This window comes from Vipera berus, assembly GCF_964194415.1.
Source record: "Vipera berus genome assembly, chromosome: 1".
Taxonomy (NCBI): Eukaryota; Metazoa; Chordata; class Lepidosauria; order Squamata; family Viperidae; genus Vipera; species Vipera berus.
Window position 1 is genome coordinate 259169184 of NC_138202.1, and position 19011 is coordinate 259188194.

The window sequence follows — 19011 nt, forward strand, 5'->3', positions numbered from 1 at the left end:
GCAAAAGAAACCCCTTGCACGTTGCTTTCAAACTGGAGAACTAAGGTCCCCACAGATATTATAATGCTATTAGCATGGCTCTCATTTATTTTATTTTGCAAGCTACCATCAATAACATTGGGATAGGTGGAAACATGTACAGCACATGAAAGGGGGAGGGAGATAGGGCAGAACTACAGTGAACCATTTGTTTCTCTGCCTTTTACTATTAAAACCAGAAGAATTGTGGCATTTGTTGTTCATATTAAAGGCTACATGTCAACCTGGAATAACTCCTGTTACCGTTATCTATTGGAAAAGTTCTTCCAAAATATATGTGTTTCTATGTTTCTACATTAAACAAGCAACAGAGCATTACACACACTTCTTTTACTTCAGGCTCAATGCTAACCATTTGTTAAACTTTCCCTTCCCATTCATGCCTTATTTTCATCACATACCACTCTTACCAAATGCAAAACAGCCACCTTCTGTATATTTATCCAAAACATTACAGGTAGTCCTCTACTTACAACCACAGTTGAGCTGAAAAGTTATGTTTCTAAGCGAGACATTTGTTGAGTTTTGCCCCAATTTACAACCTTTCTTGTCACAGTTGTTAAGTGAATAAGTGCAGTGGTTAAGTGAATCTGGCTTCCCCATTGACTTTGCCTGTCAGAAGGTCATAAATGTGATCGTGTAACCCAGGGACACTCACAGCCATCATAAATGAGTTAGTTGCCAAGTGTCTGAATTTTGATCACGTGACTATGGGGATGCTGCAGTGGTCGTAAGTGTGAAAAATGGTGATAAGTCACTTTTTTTCAGTGCCATTGTAACTTTGAATGGTCACTAAATGAACTGTTTTAAGTCAAGGACTACCTGTACATAATTCAAGCCTATTCATTTTATACCTTTTCTCTAAATCAACAAATACACTTTTTTACTCACATTCATAGATTTCTCAGCAATTTGCTAAAGAAAAATCTGACCAATGCATATTCTGCATGGGATAAAATCATATTGAGCTTCCCAAATGTTGTTGCTTCAGGTAACTGTTTGATAAGAATTGTGGCAAACATCTTCCTAAGCACAACTAACAAATTAATCCAATATAGTTTTTGCATTCATTACTTGTATTTTTTTTCTTTGTAATAGGGTTATAATTAATGGATTTTTTTTGATCAGGTACAGTTGCAGACTTCACATGTATTAACTAAATCACACATAAATGAGTCCATAAGCCACATCCATACTTTAACATGTCACCAATTACGCTACCTATACTTTCTTTTCATAGACGTTAACATTCATTGTATTCATTTCAATCTGACTCTTCAACATATCACTATCATTCCCACACAAAACTCTAAATACACCTTCCTGTATTCTCTTAATGAAGTTTCCCCCAAAATTATTCTATCACTTTCATTTGTAATTCCACTTACTCTACTGGAGGCTCTTTGCTAAACTCTCTTCACCTATTTCCAAAACAAATATTTGTGCGATTACAATTGCTCTGCATATTGTTTTCTTTAATCTTAAACTATTTTATCCTTTGACTACGTTCTTCGAATCTATCCTCCCCTCTATGAATATCTATGTGTATGCATGTATGTGCATGTGTTTGTGTACAAAATACAATAACTTTTTGTCATCCTTGACTTTTGAGCAACAATTATCTTTTACGTGTATTTTTTATACCCAAAGCTTCTTCAACTTCATTCCAGAAAGCAACTTTTTCTGTCCTGCTCATTACTTTTTCATAGTTCTTATTAGCATAATGCCACACACATCTGCAGCACTTTGTAATCTAAATATTTTATTTCAAGCAGCTTCCACATCACTTTTCTTTCTCATACTTTCCATCATTCTTTTGGGAAATGAATGTATCTTGCTAACATTTTTTATTTTCAGCTACAATCAGATCTCAGAAAAATGCGTTTAATTTAAAGAGTTGCTGACAAGCACTATTTTGCCCTCAAATTCAAAGCACTGTATAGCTCCATCTGATATGCACATCCAATTTTCTCTTATGCATGTATTGTGAGATCAGAATACAGCTGGAAGAGACCTTGGAGTTCTAGTCCAACCTTTGTTCCCAAGGCTCGTGGCCTTGGGAACAAAGAAACATGTTGTGCAATCTTTCTAATCTAACAATTTCCTCAACATTTAATGTCAGGTTCACAATACAACATGAGAACTGTTTTAGTTACGATGGCTCTTCCAAACTTTTCCAATAAACTAGCCTTAAATAAAGACTTGTTCTTAGAGAAACAACTATAATGTAGTCTTTCTTGCATCTGTATTCTGTCATGTATTTTATAAGCATGTATCAATGGATACCTCCTGTAGTACCTGTTAGGTTCCTTTCCCTTCTTATTTTAACTTTTTTAAAAAATTGGGATATGATGGAAAACAAAGACTGAACTCAAGCATGTTCCTTTCCTTCTCAGATTGTTTCTGGTTCCTATCCCATAAGAGCCCTAGAAATGTTAAAATGACAAGTGGCTGGATCCCTTCACTTCCTTTTGAAATGTTCACAGCTATCAAGTAATAAAAAAATGATTACTTTTTAAAATAATGTCTTACTTTACTGATATTTTGTGCCAAAATCATCCACACAATCCGCTTTAAATTTATATAGCTATACTTTAAAATGTAAATAGTGTAAATGTATAAGAAGCCAATTTATGCTTGGTAATCCAGTATTTCTTAAATTGTATCCCAAAGAATATCAGTATTCCCCAAACAATTTGGTATTGTTCCATGGGCACCTTCAAAGATACTAAAGCTATTACTATTTGTTCTTTCAAATTCATTTTCATGAAAGTGGATTTTTTTGTACTCAGAACAATGAAATTAAAATATTGACTGAATGAACAATTCTATCTTATACTGTCACTTGACAGATGAAATTGTAAGTTCATGTATCCTATGAAGATATATAATCTTTCCAAAATAAATATTGAAGAGGGCTAAAAAAATTTAAACTAGGATGAAGAAGAGTGTTATTATCACTGGCCTGTGACGTATATATTTTTATTATACTACATATAATCTACCTTACCTTAAAACAGAAAACAAATTCAAATACCTTCAGTATTACAGTCTTCTGATACCTTTTGAAGAACAGTCACTATTACTCCCATTTTACAATTAGGAACCTGAAGCTGCAAGATAGTGATTCTCTTAGGGCCACCATGCTCAGCCATAGACTTAACAGGGAATTGAACCCTATGGTCCAGGGTTCTGAAACAAAAATAACATTGAAAATGTGATATTCTCTTTTTTGCTGCATACTTTTTATTGGCATAAAACATTACCATTTAAAAAAGAAATTTTGCAATGAGATTTAAAGGAATAACATACCTATTATTCACAAAAACTAATTGTGTCTTAGCTTGACTTTTAAATCAAAAAGTCAAATTGTATCTGGCAGTGCCAGTTAGCAAAAAAAATACTGAGTCCTCAAATTAGACAAAAAAATTAGTGAGAGAAAAATTCAAAACAAAGTGCATATCCTTCATAAACTACAGTATGTGAGGGCATGGTAAATATATATATATATATATATATATATATGTTAATCAGGTATGTCCATTTCATTTATATTTTATTTTTCTTATTTACTAAGCTTCAGCCATTTCTACTCAATTGACAGAGTCATCTAAAATGAAAATGTGTATCTATTGTTGTAAATTTTTTTTCTCCAAATGTACTCTTTGTATGTTTTTTTCCAGTTGAGCCACACTTTTGGAATATATTTTCCACTGATGTTTTTGTCTGCATACTTTCTGCCAATAAATAAATTCCCTCATAAACAGGTACTATTTTTTGAGTTGCAAAATACACTGAAAACTTCTTAAAAAGCTTGGCTTGCACACTATTTTCGTTATCATTAAACGAACCAGGAGAATAAATCAATCAGGATATGACCATCACTTAAAAAAAACTAAAGTTGTGTCAGATCTTTTTCTGAATTTCTTTCAGTACCCATCTTATGTGGGACCAAAAATTGTTGTACACTTAGTATAGTCAATAAGAGCATTTGGTAGCTAGCTCTAATTCTGTGCTACTTGAACCATGGGATTATACTGGGATCCAAGTCAATGATAGTTCACTTCCAAAAACCAATAAATTGTAGTGTTGTTGTTGTTAGCTGCGAAGTCGGGTCCAACCCATCGCGACCCTATGGACAACGTTCCTCCAGGCCTTCCTGTCCTCTACCATCTTCTGGAGTCCATTTAGGCTCACGCCTACTGCTTCAGTGACTCCATCCAGCCACCTCATTCTCTGTCGTCCCCTTCTTCTATTGCCCTCAACCTTTCCCAGCATTAAGCTCTTCTCCAGTGAGTCCTTCCTTCTCATTAGGTGGCCAAAGTATTTCAGTTTTAGCTTCAGGATCTGGCCTTCTAAAGAGCAGTCAAGGTTGATCTCCTCTAGGACTGACCGGTTTGATCGCCTTGCAGTCCAAGGGACTCGCAGGAGTCTTCTCCAGCACCATAGCTCAAAGGCCTCAATTCTTTGACACTCGGCCTTTCTTATGGTCCAACTTTCACTGCCATACATTGCAACTGGGAAGACCATAGCCTTGACTATACGCACTTTTGTTGACAGGGTGATGTCTCTGCTTTTTAGTGTGCTGTCTAGATTTGTCATGGCTTTCCTCCCAAGGAGCAAGCATCTTTTAATTTCTTGGCTACAGTCCCCATCTGCAGTGATCTTGGAGCCCAGGAAAATAAAATCTGTCACTACCTCCATTTCTTCCCCATCTATTTGCCAGGAATTGAGAGGGCCGGATGCCATGATCTTGGTTTTCTTAATGTTAAGTTTCAACCCAGGTTTTGCACTCTACTTCTTCACATGCAACAAGAAGCTCTTTAGTTCTTCTTCACTTTCTGCCATTAGAGTGGTATCATCTGCATATCTTAGGTTGTTGATATTTCTTCCGGCAATCTTAATTCCAACTTTTGATTCATCTAGCCCTGCTTTTCTCATGATGTGCTCTGCATATATGTTAAATAGGCAGGGCGACAGTATACAGCCTTGCCGGACTCCTTTCCCAATTTTGAACCAATCAGTGGTTCCGTGTCCAGTTCTCACTGTTGCTTCTTGGCCCACATATAGGTTTCTCAAGAGACAAATAAGATGGTCTGGTACGCCCATCTCTTTAAGAACTTGCCACAGTTTGTTATGATCCACACAATCAAAGGCTTTAGCATAGTCAATGAAGCAGAAGTAGATGTTTTTCTGGAACTCCCTAGCTTTCTCCATGATCCAGCGTATGTTGGCAATTTGATCTCTAGTTCCTCTGCCTCTTCGAAATCCTGCCTGTACTTCTGGTAGTTCTCGATCCACATACTGCTGGAGTCTAGCTTGTAGGATTTTAAGCATAACTTTACTAGCATGAGAAATGAGTGCAATGGTGCGATAGTTTGAACATTCTTTGGCACTACCTTTCTTTGGAATTGGAATGTAAACTGATCTTTTCCAATCCTGTGGAAACGTTTTCCAGATTTGCTGGCAAATTGAGTGTAGCACTTTTACTGCATCGTCTTTTAAGATTTTGAATAGCTCAGCTGGAATACTGTCACCTCCACTAGCTTTGTTGTTGCTCAGCTTTTCTAAAGCCAACTTCACATTCTAGGATGTCTGGCTCGAGGTCAGTGACCACCTCATTGTGATTATCAGGGACGTTAAGCTCATTCTTGTACAGTTATTCTGTGTAATATTGCCACCTCTTCTTAATCTCTTCTGCCTCTGTTAGGTCCCTGCCATTTTAGTCCTTTATCATGCCCATTTTTGCATTAAATGTTCCCTTCATCTCTCCAATTTTCTTTAAAAAAAAGATCTCTAGTCCTCCCTATTCTATTGTTTTCTTCTATTTCTTTGCATTGTTCATTTAAGAAGGTATTCTTATCTCTTCTAGCTATTCTCTGGAATTCTGCATTCAATTGGGCGTATCTTTCTTTGTCTCCCTTGCCTTTCGCTTCCCTCCTTTCCTCAGCTATTTGCAAGGCTTCCTCAGAGACAGCCATTTTGCTTTCTTGCATTTCTTTTTCTTTGGAATGGTTTTGGTTGCTACCTGTTGTACAATGTTGTGAACCTCTGTCCACAGTTCTTCAGGCACTCTATCAGATCTAATTCCTTAAATCTATTTGTCACCTCTACTGTATATTCAACAGGGATATGATTTAATTCATACCTGAGTGGCCTAGTGCTTTTCCCTACTTTCTTCAGTTTAAGCCTAAACTTTCTTTCAGTTTAAGCCTAAACAAGAAGCTCATGGTCTGAGCCACAGTCAGCTCCTGACTGTATAGAGCTTCTCCATCTTTGGCAGCAGAGCACATAGTCAATTTGATTTCTGTGTTGACCGTCTGGTGATGTCCATGTGTAGAGCCGTCTCTTGGGTTGTTGGAAAAGAGTGTTTGATATGACCATTGTATTCTCTTGACAAAATTCTATCAGCCTGTGCCCTGCTTCATTTTGTATTCCAAGGCCAAACTTGCCTGTTATTCCGGTTATCTTTTGGCTTCCTACTTTAGCATTCCAATCCCCCATGATGATAAGGACATCATTTTTGGGTGTTAGTTCTATAAGGTGCTGTAGGGCTTCATAGAACTGGTCAATTTCATCCTCTTCAGCAGTGGTAGTTGGGGCATAGACTTGGACTACTGTGATATTGAATGGTTTGCCTTGGATTCGAACTGAGATCGAATTTTGAGGATTGTATCCCAGTATTGCTTTTCCTACTTTTATTGACTATGAAGGCTACTCCATTTCTTCTGAGGGATTCTTGCCCACAGTAGTATACCTGATGGTCATCTCTTGTTTGACCACGTCCAGCTTTCCTTGATTCATGGATCTTACATTCCAGGTTTCTATGGAGAAAAAATCTTTACAGCATCGGACTTTCCTTTCACCACCAGACACATCCACAGCTGAGCGTCCTTTCGGCTTTGGCCCAGTCGCTTCATTCTTTCTGGCGCTACTAGTACTAGCCCTCTGCTCTTCCCCAGTAGCATATTGGACGCCTTCCGACCTGAGGGGCTCATCTTCCAGCATCGTATCATTTTGCCTTTTGGTACTGTCCATAGGGTTTTCATGGCAAAGATACTAGAGTGGTTTGCCATTTCCTTCTCCAGTGGATCACGTTTTGTCAGAACTCTCTTCTATGACCTGTCCGTCTTGGGTGGCCCTGCACGGCATAGCTCATAGCTTCATTGAATTACACAAGCCCCTTCGCCACGACAAGGCAGTAATCCATGAAGGGGGCAGTAATCCATGAAGGGGTTGTAGTGTGTTATTTCTTACCAAATCAATGCAATTTGAAATATAGTTTTCACTGTTATTACAGTTGATTTTAAATCTACAAATCAATCTTCCATAAAAGTAGACAACAAAAACTGGCAAGAGAGTTTGTGAAAATACAAATGTATTAAAGGTCTACATATAATTATGTGAAGGGAAATCACTGAATTTAACTTACTCTGCTCAAGAAGAAAAGGTTAACAGAAAAAATTAGGAAGCGGTTGAATGCAGAACAGTATTAGCCGTTGATAAAAGTGACAAAAGTGCTATTGAAATTTCTATAAGCATGGTTTGTAGTAAAGGACACCATTGGAATGAAAATATAAGCTTGTATGCTTATATGTTTGACTCCTGAACCTCAGGTTACAAACCAAAGATAGGATTTTAAAGTTATGCGGAAAACAGAACAGTTGACACTGGAGACAAGTGCAGAAGCAGCCTTCCTCCTATTATAGACTATTAGTAACAAATGGGTTTTTCTTCAACAATGGATATGAGACATCTGCTCCCCTATACAATAAATAAATGGATTCCCAAGCAATTAGAAATATTTCTCATCATGTTAAACTGGATTGCTAACATACACAGAAGTGATACAAAGGAGAAGCATTTCAAATTGTATAGATTGTATTTAATAAATAAGCTACTTAAAAGATGTCCGTTCTGATACGATTTGGAGCCAGCATTAGCTTCCAAGACCAAACCATGACAGTGACATGTAATGAAGAAAAGTGTCTTTGTTACTCTATATTGCATAATAAATGGAGCTTTTATTCATTACTGATTCATAACAATACTGATTTTATTTTATAATATTTTTATAAGATTTATTATTTATAATCTCTATTTTACATGCATCTAAATGGCGGAATATTTTTTGACCTTGGATATTCAACTTCTTACTGAAAGTAAATAAAAAAGTAACGAAAGTCATAACTGAACATTAACAATTGTTCAATATGAACTGATTTCTTATTCCTTTCTTTTTGGTTAGTTCTTAAAACATCATGTTCTATGTTAAGATTGTCTGCTTTGAGGTTTATTTTCTTTTTGCTTGTACATTATGCAATTTTACACCTACCTTCCAGATTTTATTTCTGCTAAACTATGGCAAATGTGAAACAGTGTAACATATTAGGTTCAAAACTAGATCTATTTTGTGTGCACTTCTGCTGCACTGTAATCTAAACACTCTACCAATAACAATGCTACTATAAAGAATTAAAAACTCACTATCCGTTTCTGTTCTTGCAAGGACACATCAGCATTCTTACAAGCCAGCATCACCACTGCATTCTTATCTGCATCATATCCTCCTCTCCCGCATCCATTCCACCCCCATAAAACAAAGAGGGCTCTAGTTATACTATCCCGGTATCTTCATCTATAAAGTACATATTCAGCAGTTTTATGTTTTAAATACAGTCATCCAATCCACAAAACCCCACAGAGCTCATAACAGATTGTGAACTCACCATGCTATTGAAATTTACATTATGACATTGTCAGTGAGGTTGCCACTTTCATTACAAATTACCTGTTGCTAAGAAATGTTATTGTTCAAGAAGCAGCAATTATTACATGTTACCAAGGAACAGATTCAATTTATAATTTCAGTAGGAAACAGTAATTGATAAAAATGATAATATTTCTGGGAAACTTTGAGTCAAGGAGATCTATTGGGGGCTAGCAGCTGTACTTAAAACTCACAGCACTCTTTATGTTTGAAAAAAGAGGCACGTTCCTCATCCCAATCATTTAATGTATTATGGCAGATTGGCTCAGAGGAAGACTACTAAACTGTTTTAATATCTAATTTTTTCCCCTCAAATAAAAGCCTTTTAAAATCAATCACATATATTGTGCCTTCTATAAATAGTCGTTAATTCACATATCTCATTATTTGGATGATAAAAATGTGCACTGGCTTTCACTACGGAATGAATAGTAAATTTATAATCTCAGCAAAAAAAAAAATCTGTATTATGAAAACTTAAGAAAGATGACAAAAAATAATTCCCTATGGCATTTCTCACTTGAGGCACAATGACCAGGCTCAAATTGTATTTTGGACCTAAAACTGGCACTGGTGCTCAAAATGTTGGAAGGAAAAAGAGGACAACTAATGGCAAGGCATATGTGGACTCAGTTAAATGGCGAGTGATTCATTCGTAGACCTAAAGGGTCAAGTTAGGGATAGTGCGTGGAGAAAATCTACATGCTCATTAACAATCAACAACGATCAAGAACAATCGATATAATTCATCAAAAATCAATGCTACTATATTATTGTAAGTAATTTTCCTACAAAGGCCAGCTAAAATATTTTAAGCAAAGAAATTATACATATACATTTCCCTCCCACAAACATATGTATTCATTATTTTGTATTCTTTCCCAAGCTTAAATGATGCAGCAAGCTTTTACATAGATTGCCATGTTTTTCTCATTCAAGTTGAAGGCTTTGTAAAAAAAATATTGCTTCAGATTAAAAACACTTTATTATTCAAATTTTCAAAAATGTCATTAAGCCACATTATATGGAATAATACATATGCAAATAAACATATAGTCCTCCACCAAATGAAGTCAGCCCATTCTGAAAAAAGCCTCATTATATTCAAGCACTCCTGAAAACTATTTTCAGTCTCTATTGGGACTATAATATTAATCAAGGTAATTAAATTAGTATAAGACCCATCAAAAGCTGAATTAGCATCCTCATTAAAAACAATTATGTTATTTACAAACAACATCTTATCTGCGGTATTGCTTCTCTGCATTTAAACAGAGTAAGAGTCTTTGGCTTCTAGAGAAAAGAAATAATTAAGGATTTTTAAAATAGCACAAACAGAGAGCAGTTGTGTCATTCATGCATACTGATGTCATACGTAACTTGATAGTCACGTACCTCACACTACTGTATCAGCCCTGCATGTTTAGTTGGGTAAAAGGAATATATTCTGAAATTTTCAAATGCTAGAAAAGCAACAGAAGCAATTTCATCTTGAAAAGAGAACTGGGAATATTGTTCAATACTATATTTTTCATGTGAAAAAAATCATCTGAATCTGGAATGAATTATGTAATGCTTCACATAGTCAATTCATATTGCTTCACGGAGGATGGTCACATCTCTGAACAGTGAGATCTAAAATATAATGAAATAAAAACTGAGTACATCTATTTAGGCTCACACCTAGCAAATTATCAGTCTTATCTTCGCAACTACTATCTCCTTCAAAAGAGTTCAGAAATTTTCTTCAAAAACAATGAGGTGATTGATCCCTGTTAATAACTCAGCCAAAGGAGAAATTCAAAAAAGCATATGCTACTATAATTCATGAGTTTTTAAAATATTTGGATATATACCTCTGCCTAGATTATCAAACTTCTGCCAACCTAGCAGTTCGAAAGCACGAAAAAATGCAAGTAGAAAAATAGGGACCACTACGGTGGGAAGGTAACAGCGTTCCGTGCGCCTTTGGTGTCTAATCATGCTGGCCACATGACCACGGAGATGTCCTCGGACAAGTGCTGGCTCTTCGGCTTTGAAACGGAGATGAGCACCGGCCCCTAGAGTTGGAAACGACTAGCACGCATGTGCGGGGGAACCTTTACCTTTACCTAGATTATCAAAGCAAGTTTAGATCCTTAACAAGTACAATGATCAGTGGATTCATACACTGTGCTCAGGGAAAAGATTGCACCCCATAAATATTGTTATTTTAACTAACAGCCTGCAAATAGAGCCTTGGTGGAGCAGTGGGCTAATGCCTCCTTAAGTAACACCAGCTGCCTGCAATTAGTGCAGGTTCGCATCCCACCAGGCTCAAGGTTGACTCAGCCTTCCATCCTTCCGAGGTAGGTAAAATGAGGACCCAGATTGTTGGGGGCAATAAGCTGACTTTGTAATAATGCCGCTTGGGGTGTGTGTGAAAGCCCTAACAAGCAGGCATATACATAGAATGAAGGCTACTGCTAAGCTTGTAAGCCGCCCTGAGTCTTCGGAGAAGGGCGGGATATAAATGTAATAAAAATAAAATAAATAAATAAATAAAATAGAATCTGTGTTTGGACAGATCATCATTTTTAGAATCAAGGCTACCCATTAAGCAATCTACAAATAGAATAAACTGGAAACAATTAGGCTTGATATTTCTGTTTGGCATTGGTCAACACAGATATTTGGAGTGGGCAGCCATAATAAAATTAAGTAATAATAATACATAACATTTTTCTTTACATGCTTTTTACTGCCTCTGGTACTCACATATTTCTGAATCACAGAATAATGTAAAGAGGTCCAACTGATAAGAATCTTTATACCATCATAGTTAAACTAATCTGATTGGTTGAAGCACTGTAACAAACAGTAATTTGCACCAATCAAAGAGTTAGTAATAATATACTCAGCAAGTAGCTCTTTTATATCTCAGCAATTAAAATTATTGCCTACCCGATTGTACATATATTTTAACAAATAAATCACACTGAACTTCTAGCTTTTACAATTAAAAGCATCACTTCCTGTTAATTTCCCACTATCATTAATCTCAATCAATCCATTTTATTTCTCATTTCAGTATTTTCTAAACAAAATATGAACAGGCAAAAATACTGAAATCATATAATATTGAGAGGATGTGCATTTTTGCAACACTGCATTTTTCATAAACCTATGTATCTCTTCTTCAACAGTATGTTTATAGAAAGATCTGCTAATTGCACTTACAAACTTTTATTGTCACCATTTAGACATTTGGTTGATGAATAAAAACTATGATATTTGATTTAATCTTTCATTTCCTGTATCTCATGAAAACTTCATAACACTGAATATCACCAAAATATTAAAATATGACATAGTACAGTATAATTCTCAACTAGCCTGTACACCTGATTGCCGATTGTCAAACATAACTGTTTTGAAGTATAGAAAGTTGAGTCTCCAGATCACAGATGCTATAGTCCCATGTTTTTGCGCTATATGCTTTGGCTTTGGTTTTCTATTTTAAATTAATTTATTTGGATCCAAATAAATTTGGATTTGGATTCTAAAATGCAAAACAGGCTTTCCTTTAATGTCTAATTTCCCCTATAGTATAAATACAGTATTAAGTAACATAAACTGCAAGAAATCAGTAATGTAGAACTAAATATACCTGACAAATTATTTATTTACTTCTGATTTTTTTTTAAAAAAATCATAAGCCAGATTTCTAAGTAAACTTTTTCAAACTTGTAAGAATATTAAAATCAAAGTAATAGATTTAAACAATTTTAAGAAATCAAATAAAAATATATCAGATGTATTATATGCAAAAATAATTCCTAACTCAAGTAAAAGACAAGGTGAATAGATAAATTTTCAGAGCCCATCTAATAATAAAGGGGCCTGGTAAAGGTCAACTAAATAAAATTCTGCAAGTACATGGGTCAGTTTGCCTTTGGGAGGCTTGCATAGTGCAGAGAAATTATAATGAATGAACATAATAAAAACATATATTTCACTTTAGAATGAAATAATATCCAGAATGACATAAGGAAGCATTTGTACCGAACCATTTCATGATACAGAAAATCACCATGACATTGATCCAAAAGATAAAAATAGATAAAATATATTCTAGTGCAGTGGTTTTCAACTTTTTTATAAATACAAGTCACTCTGTCAAAGATATTGAGTTCTCCCATGACAGAAGCAAAAGTCCACTTTTTCCAATACTTACCAATATATGTTTATAGGCATTCTGTGATTATTTTTATCATTTACAGTAAATTTAAAGATTTGATTAACCTTTTCAGAATTTACGATGGTTTTCATCTGTACTACTTTTGCCCCAACTATGACACATGAATGATCACTGAAGTACTGTACCACTATTTTAATAAATTGACAAGGAAAACATTATTTCAATATATTATAGCAAATAAATTTACAGTGAACCAGTCAAATTCTACAACTTATTTTTAAGATTGATTCTTCTGTAAGCCAAATGTAACTTAATACATTTAACTGTAAAACAAATTCAAATGTTACAGTATAAGGGGCTCTGATTATTAATGAAAATATGAGAAAATGGGAGTAGTTAACAATTGCATCTTTATGAGGTATAATAATTCTTCTCCTCTAGAACAGCTGACAGTTTCAAGCAACACATTCTGTTCCTAAAAAATACAGAACAGTACAGTAATTCATACCAAATAATTGTTATTTATCTTAAAAGCTATGCAAAAAAGTACAGCTTGTTCTCAACCAGTGCAAACTCACTGTTCCACTATCAGTATAAACGTAGGGCTTTCACAGTGAAAACAAAGCTTTTATCACCAGTGCAATATTCCACACAATGTTATCTTGGGATGGTTTAATAAGACAAATTGCTTGCCTGTTTGTCAGTAACTGAGATACTGATGTGTGAACTGGGCAGGACATACTGGGTATCAGTCCAAATGCTACAACTATACTACCTCCTGAGGAGTATCACTCAGTCCCATAAAAAGGGATGCAGCTTTAGGTCTACGGTGAAGTCCTACACCCAAGTTGGCCCTACTTTCTGGAACAAGGCCGCTTGCATCTCTGCCTGGCAGCTTAAGCACCAAGAGCGTGGAGCACATTTCATTTATTCCTTTTTTTAAAAAGGCAAATTCTCTCCTGTCTTCAAACTCATCTCCGGAGCTTCCGGAAAACAAAAACAAAAAAGCAGAGAATTTTAGAAGGAAGCCTGCTGACTGGGGCTGGCTGTCATTTCTCAAATCAAGCCCAGATTTAAAGAGGATTGCGGAGAAAAGCTCTAAATATAGCCCCGAGCGGCTTCTATTGCTTTACACAGCCTCAACGGCTCCTCTCCCTCCCTCCCTCCCTCCCTCTCTTCCTTCCTTCCTTCCTTCCTTCCTTCCTCCCACCCGGGCTGGTTGCAATCCGCCCCGCCGCGCAGATTGCCGTCGCCTCCAACCCCGCGTGCCGACGCGCCTCTCTCCCCTCCGCAACTCTCACTTCGCTCCGCTCCAGATTCCCCGAGCCCGATGGCGGCGTGCGTTAACGAACTCCTTTCGGAGACGAGAACCAACCGGGCACGCTCGGGAGGGAGTCTGGTCGGAAACGGGGCAAGCGAGAGAGCGCAGCCCAGAAACTGAAGCGTCGAGTCCTCTTCCCTCCCCCCAAACCCAGTTCGGGGTCGCTCGCTCGCTCGCTCTCGCGTTTGCCCCACCAACCTCGCTCCGACGCCGCCGGCCAGGCAGGCACCGAGCGGGACAAGTTGCCTTTCCCCACCGCCACCCCCCAATAGCGACGCCGTGCCACGCGCAAGTTGGCCCGCTCCCCTCGCCTTACCTATTCGGTAGTCCCCGTTGTGCCCGACGTCGGAGAGAAGCCTCCCCCACATGGTGGTGCTGGTCCCGCCTCGGCTGCCGAGGGGAAAGCGAGGGGCGACGGCCAGGCGGAGCGGCGCCCCCTCGGCGCGACGCCGGAGGACGCGGCCTGGACGAGGGAGAGAGAAGGAGGCTGGTCACTGCTGGGCGTTTGCTCCTCCTGCCGCCGCCGCCGCTGCCTTTCGCGCTTCGCAGCCCGCCTTCGGCCCGAGGCAAGCAGCGGCCATGGTTGGTGGCTTGCTCAGAGGCCGGGCGCGCCACCGGCAGCAGCAGCAGCAGCAGCAGCGAGGACAAAACTCCCTTTCTTTCGCTGCGGCTCCCCTCGCCGCAGCGCCGCTTCTCTGCTCTTCTCTTTCCTCCGCCTCCCCTCGGCTTGGTGCCGGGCGGAGACAGAGGCGGGAACTCAGCAGATGCTGCCGCTCCTCTGAAGAGGAAGGAGAGGGAGCTGAGACAGCGGGATGCGCAGTGATGGGGCGGGGGGGGGGAGGCGGTTGGCGTGGCAGGCGAGTCACGCCGCCTCTGTCCGCGGGCGGCGTTGGAAGTCGTAGTGGGGGGGGGGGGACTGGAGAATCGGGGAAAGAAAAGGAGAGGCGCCGTTGCAAAGTATTAGGGCCGATTGGCAATCCTGTATTGATGACATGAGGATAACTTTATTGTCACTTTGAATGTACACCAATCGGCATACATCAAAATGAAATTTCGTTGCATACAGCTCTCAAAGGGTCACCACCTCCGATATATACTCCTTGTTTGGGGCCCGCTCAAATTTCACATTGTCCATTTTAGTCTCTAGGGCAGGGGTCTTCAAACTCCGCCCTTTTATGATTCATGGACTTCAACTCCCAGAATTCCTCAGCCAGCATGCCTGGCTGAGGAATTCTGGGAGTTGAAGTCCATGAGTCATAAAAGGGCCGAGTTTGAAGACCCCTGCTCTAGGGAGTGAACGATGGCAAACAGGACAGATGGAAATGGGGCTCCATGTGGATTAGCCCTCAAATTTGCTTGTATTCTGACAACCTCGCCTTCTTTCCTTTTTCTGATCCTGACTCTTCCACCTTTTCCTTTAAGAAGCCTTGCTTCTTTTCACCCCTGGAGCACGCTGCTGCTGCCACCAACTCCTCCAAAAGCCTCTCTCTCTCTCTCTTCCTCTGGGCCTTGGAGAGGAATACGGACCGAAAGGCGCCCTTGACCGCTTGCAGAGTGGCCAAAGCCATTTAAACAGTTCCAGCATTGGAAGAGAGGAAATACTGAAGTAGACGCTTTAGGTCCGTCATCCTCTAGTCTTTAAACAGTGCCTGAGAGAGATTTTCGGCAGTAACTTTCCACCACATGAACAGTGTATCAATAATGGATTGCTGTTGAAAGAAGAAACCTGTGGATGCTTTCTGCTTGATAAGGGAGCTTTGTGAAAAGCTAATCATTATTTTTTTAGTTAGGCAGGTTTAATCACGTTAAAATAATCGCCCCAAAAAGTTGATGGAAAATATGCTACAGCAGGGGTGTCAAACTCAATTTCATTGAGGGCCGCATCAGAAAAAGGAAAGAAGGCGAGGTTGTCAGAATACAAGCTAACTTGAGGGCTAATCCACATGGAGCCCCATTTCCATCTGTCCTGTTTGCCATGTTCACTCCCTAGAGACTAAAATGGACAATGTGAAATTTGAGCGGGCCCCGAACAAGGAGTATATATCGGAGGTGGTGACCCTTTGAGAGCTGTATGAAACGAAATTTCATTTTGATGTATGCCGATTGGTGTACATTCAAAGTGACAATAAAGTTATCATCATCAGCAGCATTGCGGTTGTCCTCAAGGGGCCAGGTGGGCGTGGCCTACTGGGTGGGCGTGGCTAGACTGTATATGGCCTACTGGGTGGTCTTGGCCAGCTCTACATTGTTCACATCAAGGGTGCCTATGGGGGCCTGGGCAGGAGTGGGACAGATCTGAGGGTCTCTGGCAGGCGGAGGGTCTCTGGGCCAGGGCCAAGGCAGTGGGGGCCGTTCCCTCACTGTTTCCAGGATGGCTTCACAGGCCACATGAAACCACTTCGCGGGCCGGATCTGGCCCCCGGGCCTTGTGTTTGACATGTCTGTGCTACAGTATTTCATTTAGGAGGACCGTTGAATTTCTCCAAGCATCATAACTCTCCATTCTATACCATTAAAGGATGTGGCTCCAGATAGAATCAATGATGTTGAAATTAGAGTGGAAAAATGATAAAAACTGGGCCACCAATGGCTTCCCACTTAGAAAAGTTTCCACACAAGGTTTATGTAGTAACATCTGCCAGAACGACAAGAAAAAAAAGCAGAACTAACATGTGCAGTTTCCTCTTGTATTTATTTTTATCTTACAACTATACACCTCAGCAAGCCTATGTTCATACCATAATATATATCAGTCTCAAAAAGCATGATGTGTATATGTCCTAATTTTAGTGGAACCTGCCCGAAAACAAGTGTGATCTGTTATTTGTCCATAAAATGCATACAGACAGATAAGTGTCCTCCTCAAAAAGTTTGGCAAACTTCTTAATCATTTGCATTTGTCATATACAGTATTAAGTAAACCCTTCGTCCCTCAAACAAAATCTTGATTAAAAACATATTTACAATATTCAGTTTTGCACTTTAACCCCTCTACCAATCTGTTGGATATGTTTTCCTGCGAAAACCTATTTGTTGTAGATCAGTGTTTCTAAACTTTTTGTTCTTGGAAAACCTTCCCATTTTTAAAAATTATAGAGCTATTTGTTTGTTTTTGTTTCAGTTATACTTTATATGAATCGTGTAAAAATAACATTAAACCCATTAACTATTAATATAAGTAAAATATTTCTCATGAAAACTATTTTTTAACAAGTACTCATAATGAGAAGATTGACAAATTCTACCGGGAAACCACTTCAGTTTCTTGCGAGAAACTGAAAGAAATGAAAAGATGATTTGAGGATTAATATTGTGCAGAGTTATCAAGATGTTGCAGAGTTATGGTAACCTTAGAAAGTCAGAAGTCATTTATTTTCTACTTTACTTACTTTTTTCTTCTTTTTTCCTTTTTTCCCTTTTATTGTTTTCGGAGGCTTTTTCTTTTTTTCTAATTTTCTATTTCTATTTATCTTTTAATTTTGTATTTTTTGCATATATTTTGTGTTGTGCGTTGTTTATGAGTTTTTGCAAATTTCTTCAATATCTGGTAAATGTGATTTTTTTTCAGCCCCTGAGATGGTCTCGAGCAGGGCTTTTTTTCTCATAGAACGCTCAGAACGGAGTTCCGGCACCTTTTTTGGATGGAACCTTGTAGAGTAGGCAAGGCGGGTTGTATGACACGTGTGAGTTCCGGCACCTTTTTCTTTTACAAAAAAAGCACTGGTCTCGAGGGTCCCCACGGTCCTCAAACCACATTTTAATAAAAACTGTTGTACACTGCTCTCTTAACATAAATATTAAGTGTAAAAAAATAGGCAGTACTCCCTGGAGACCAACGTTAGATCTAAACGCCATGCTTCCCAAGCTTCACAAGATCTGCTTACACTGCCTTCAGTGCCCATCACTCTTACTATTCAAATACTTGGAAAATATTTTCAGAAAATAAACTGTTTGGAAAACTGTTATTCTTCTATTCTGAAAATATCTTAACAGAAAATGTAGTTTCAATTAATGAGGAAGGGTTTGATTTTTCTGAATCTGCAGCTCTGTCATCAAGCTTACCTACAGTCAAATATTAAATACCGAAAGTGAATAGTTGGTGCCAATTTTCCAGTTTCGGTTTGAAATACACATATAGAAATAACCATTTGTTTACTGAATGTTCAGAGTTGCAATGGCACTGAAAAAAGTGACTTACAACCAGTCTTTGCACTTACAGCATCCCCACAGTCAAATGATCAAAATTCAGATGCTTGGCAACCGGCATACTGTTTGCAGTGTCCCGGGGTTACGTGATCACTATTTGCATGTTGCCTAGCCAGCTTCCAACAAGTAAGCAAAGTCAAGGGAAGAGCCCAGATTTACTTAAAAACCTAACGTAGTGGTGGAGATTCACTTAATGACCATAGCAAAATTGTAAAATTGGGCATGACTCACTTAACAACCAAACTGTTTAGCGATATAAGTTACGGTCCCAATTGTGATTGTAAGTTAAGGACTAACTGTATAGCATCTTTGGCTGGATGGACAGAATTTGGATCTAAATACAATTGAACTCTTGTATCTCTGGAAATAATTATATCAGATAGAAAAAGGCAACTCTAACAGGGTCAGGTAGAGCTAAATAGTTGGATCAGAAACTTGACACTATAAGATACAGTACCAGAAGATAATATGTAAGTTTAAATGTTGATCTAGACT

At 38.4% G+C, this 19011-nt stretch overlaps 1 protein-coding gene across 1 annotated transcript in view; it reads right to left on the reverse strand.

Annotated features, from left to right (window-relative positions):
- Window positions 1-14916, reverse strand: part of CEP85L (centrosomal protein 85L) — a 127362-nt gene extending 112446 nt beyond the window's left edge. The window contains exon 1 of the mRNA XM_081312991.1: window positions 14627-14916. Within this exon, the coding sequence (XP_081169117.1) occupies window positions 14627-14678 (52 nt within the window). The 5' untranslated portion in view covers window positions 14679-14916. The remainder of the gene's footprint in view (window positions 1-14626) is intronic.
- Window positions 14917-19011: the final 4095 nt, after the last annotated feature.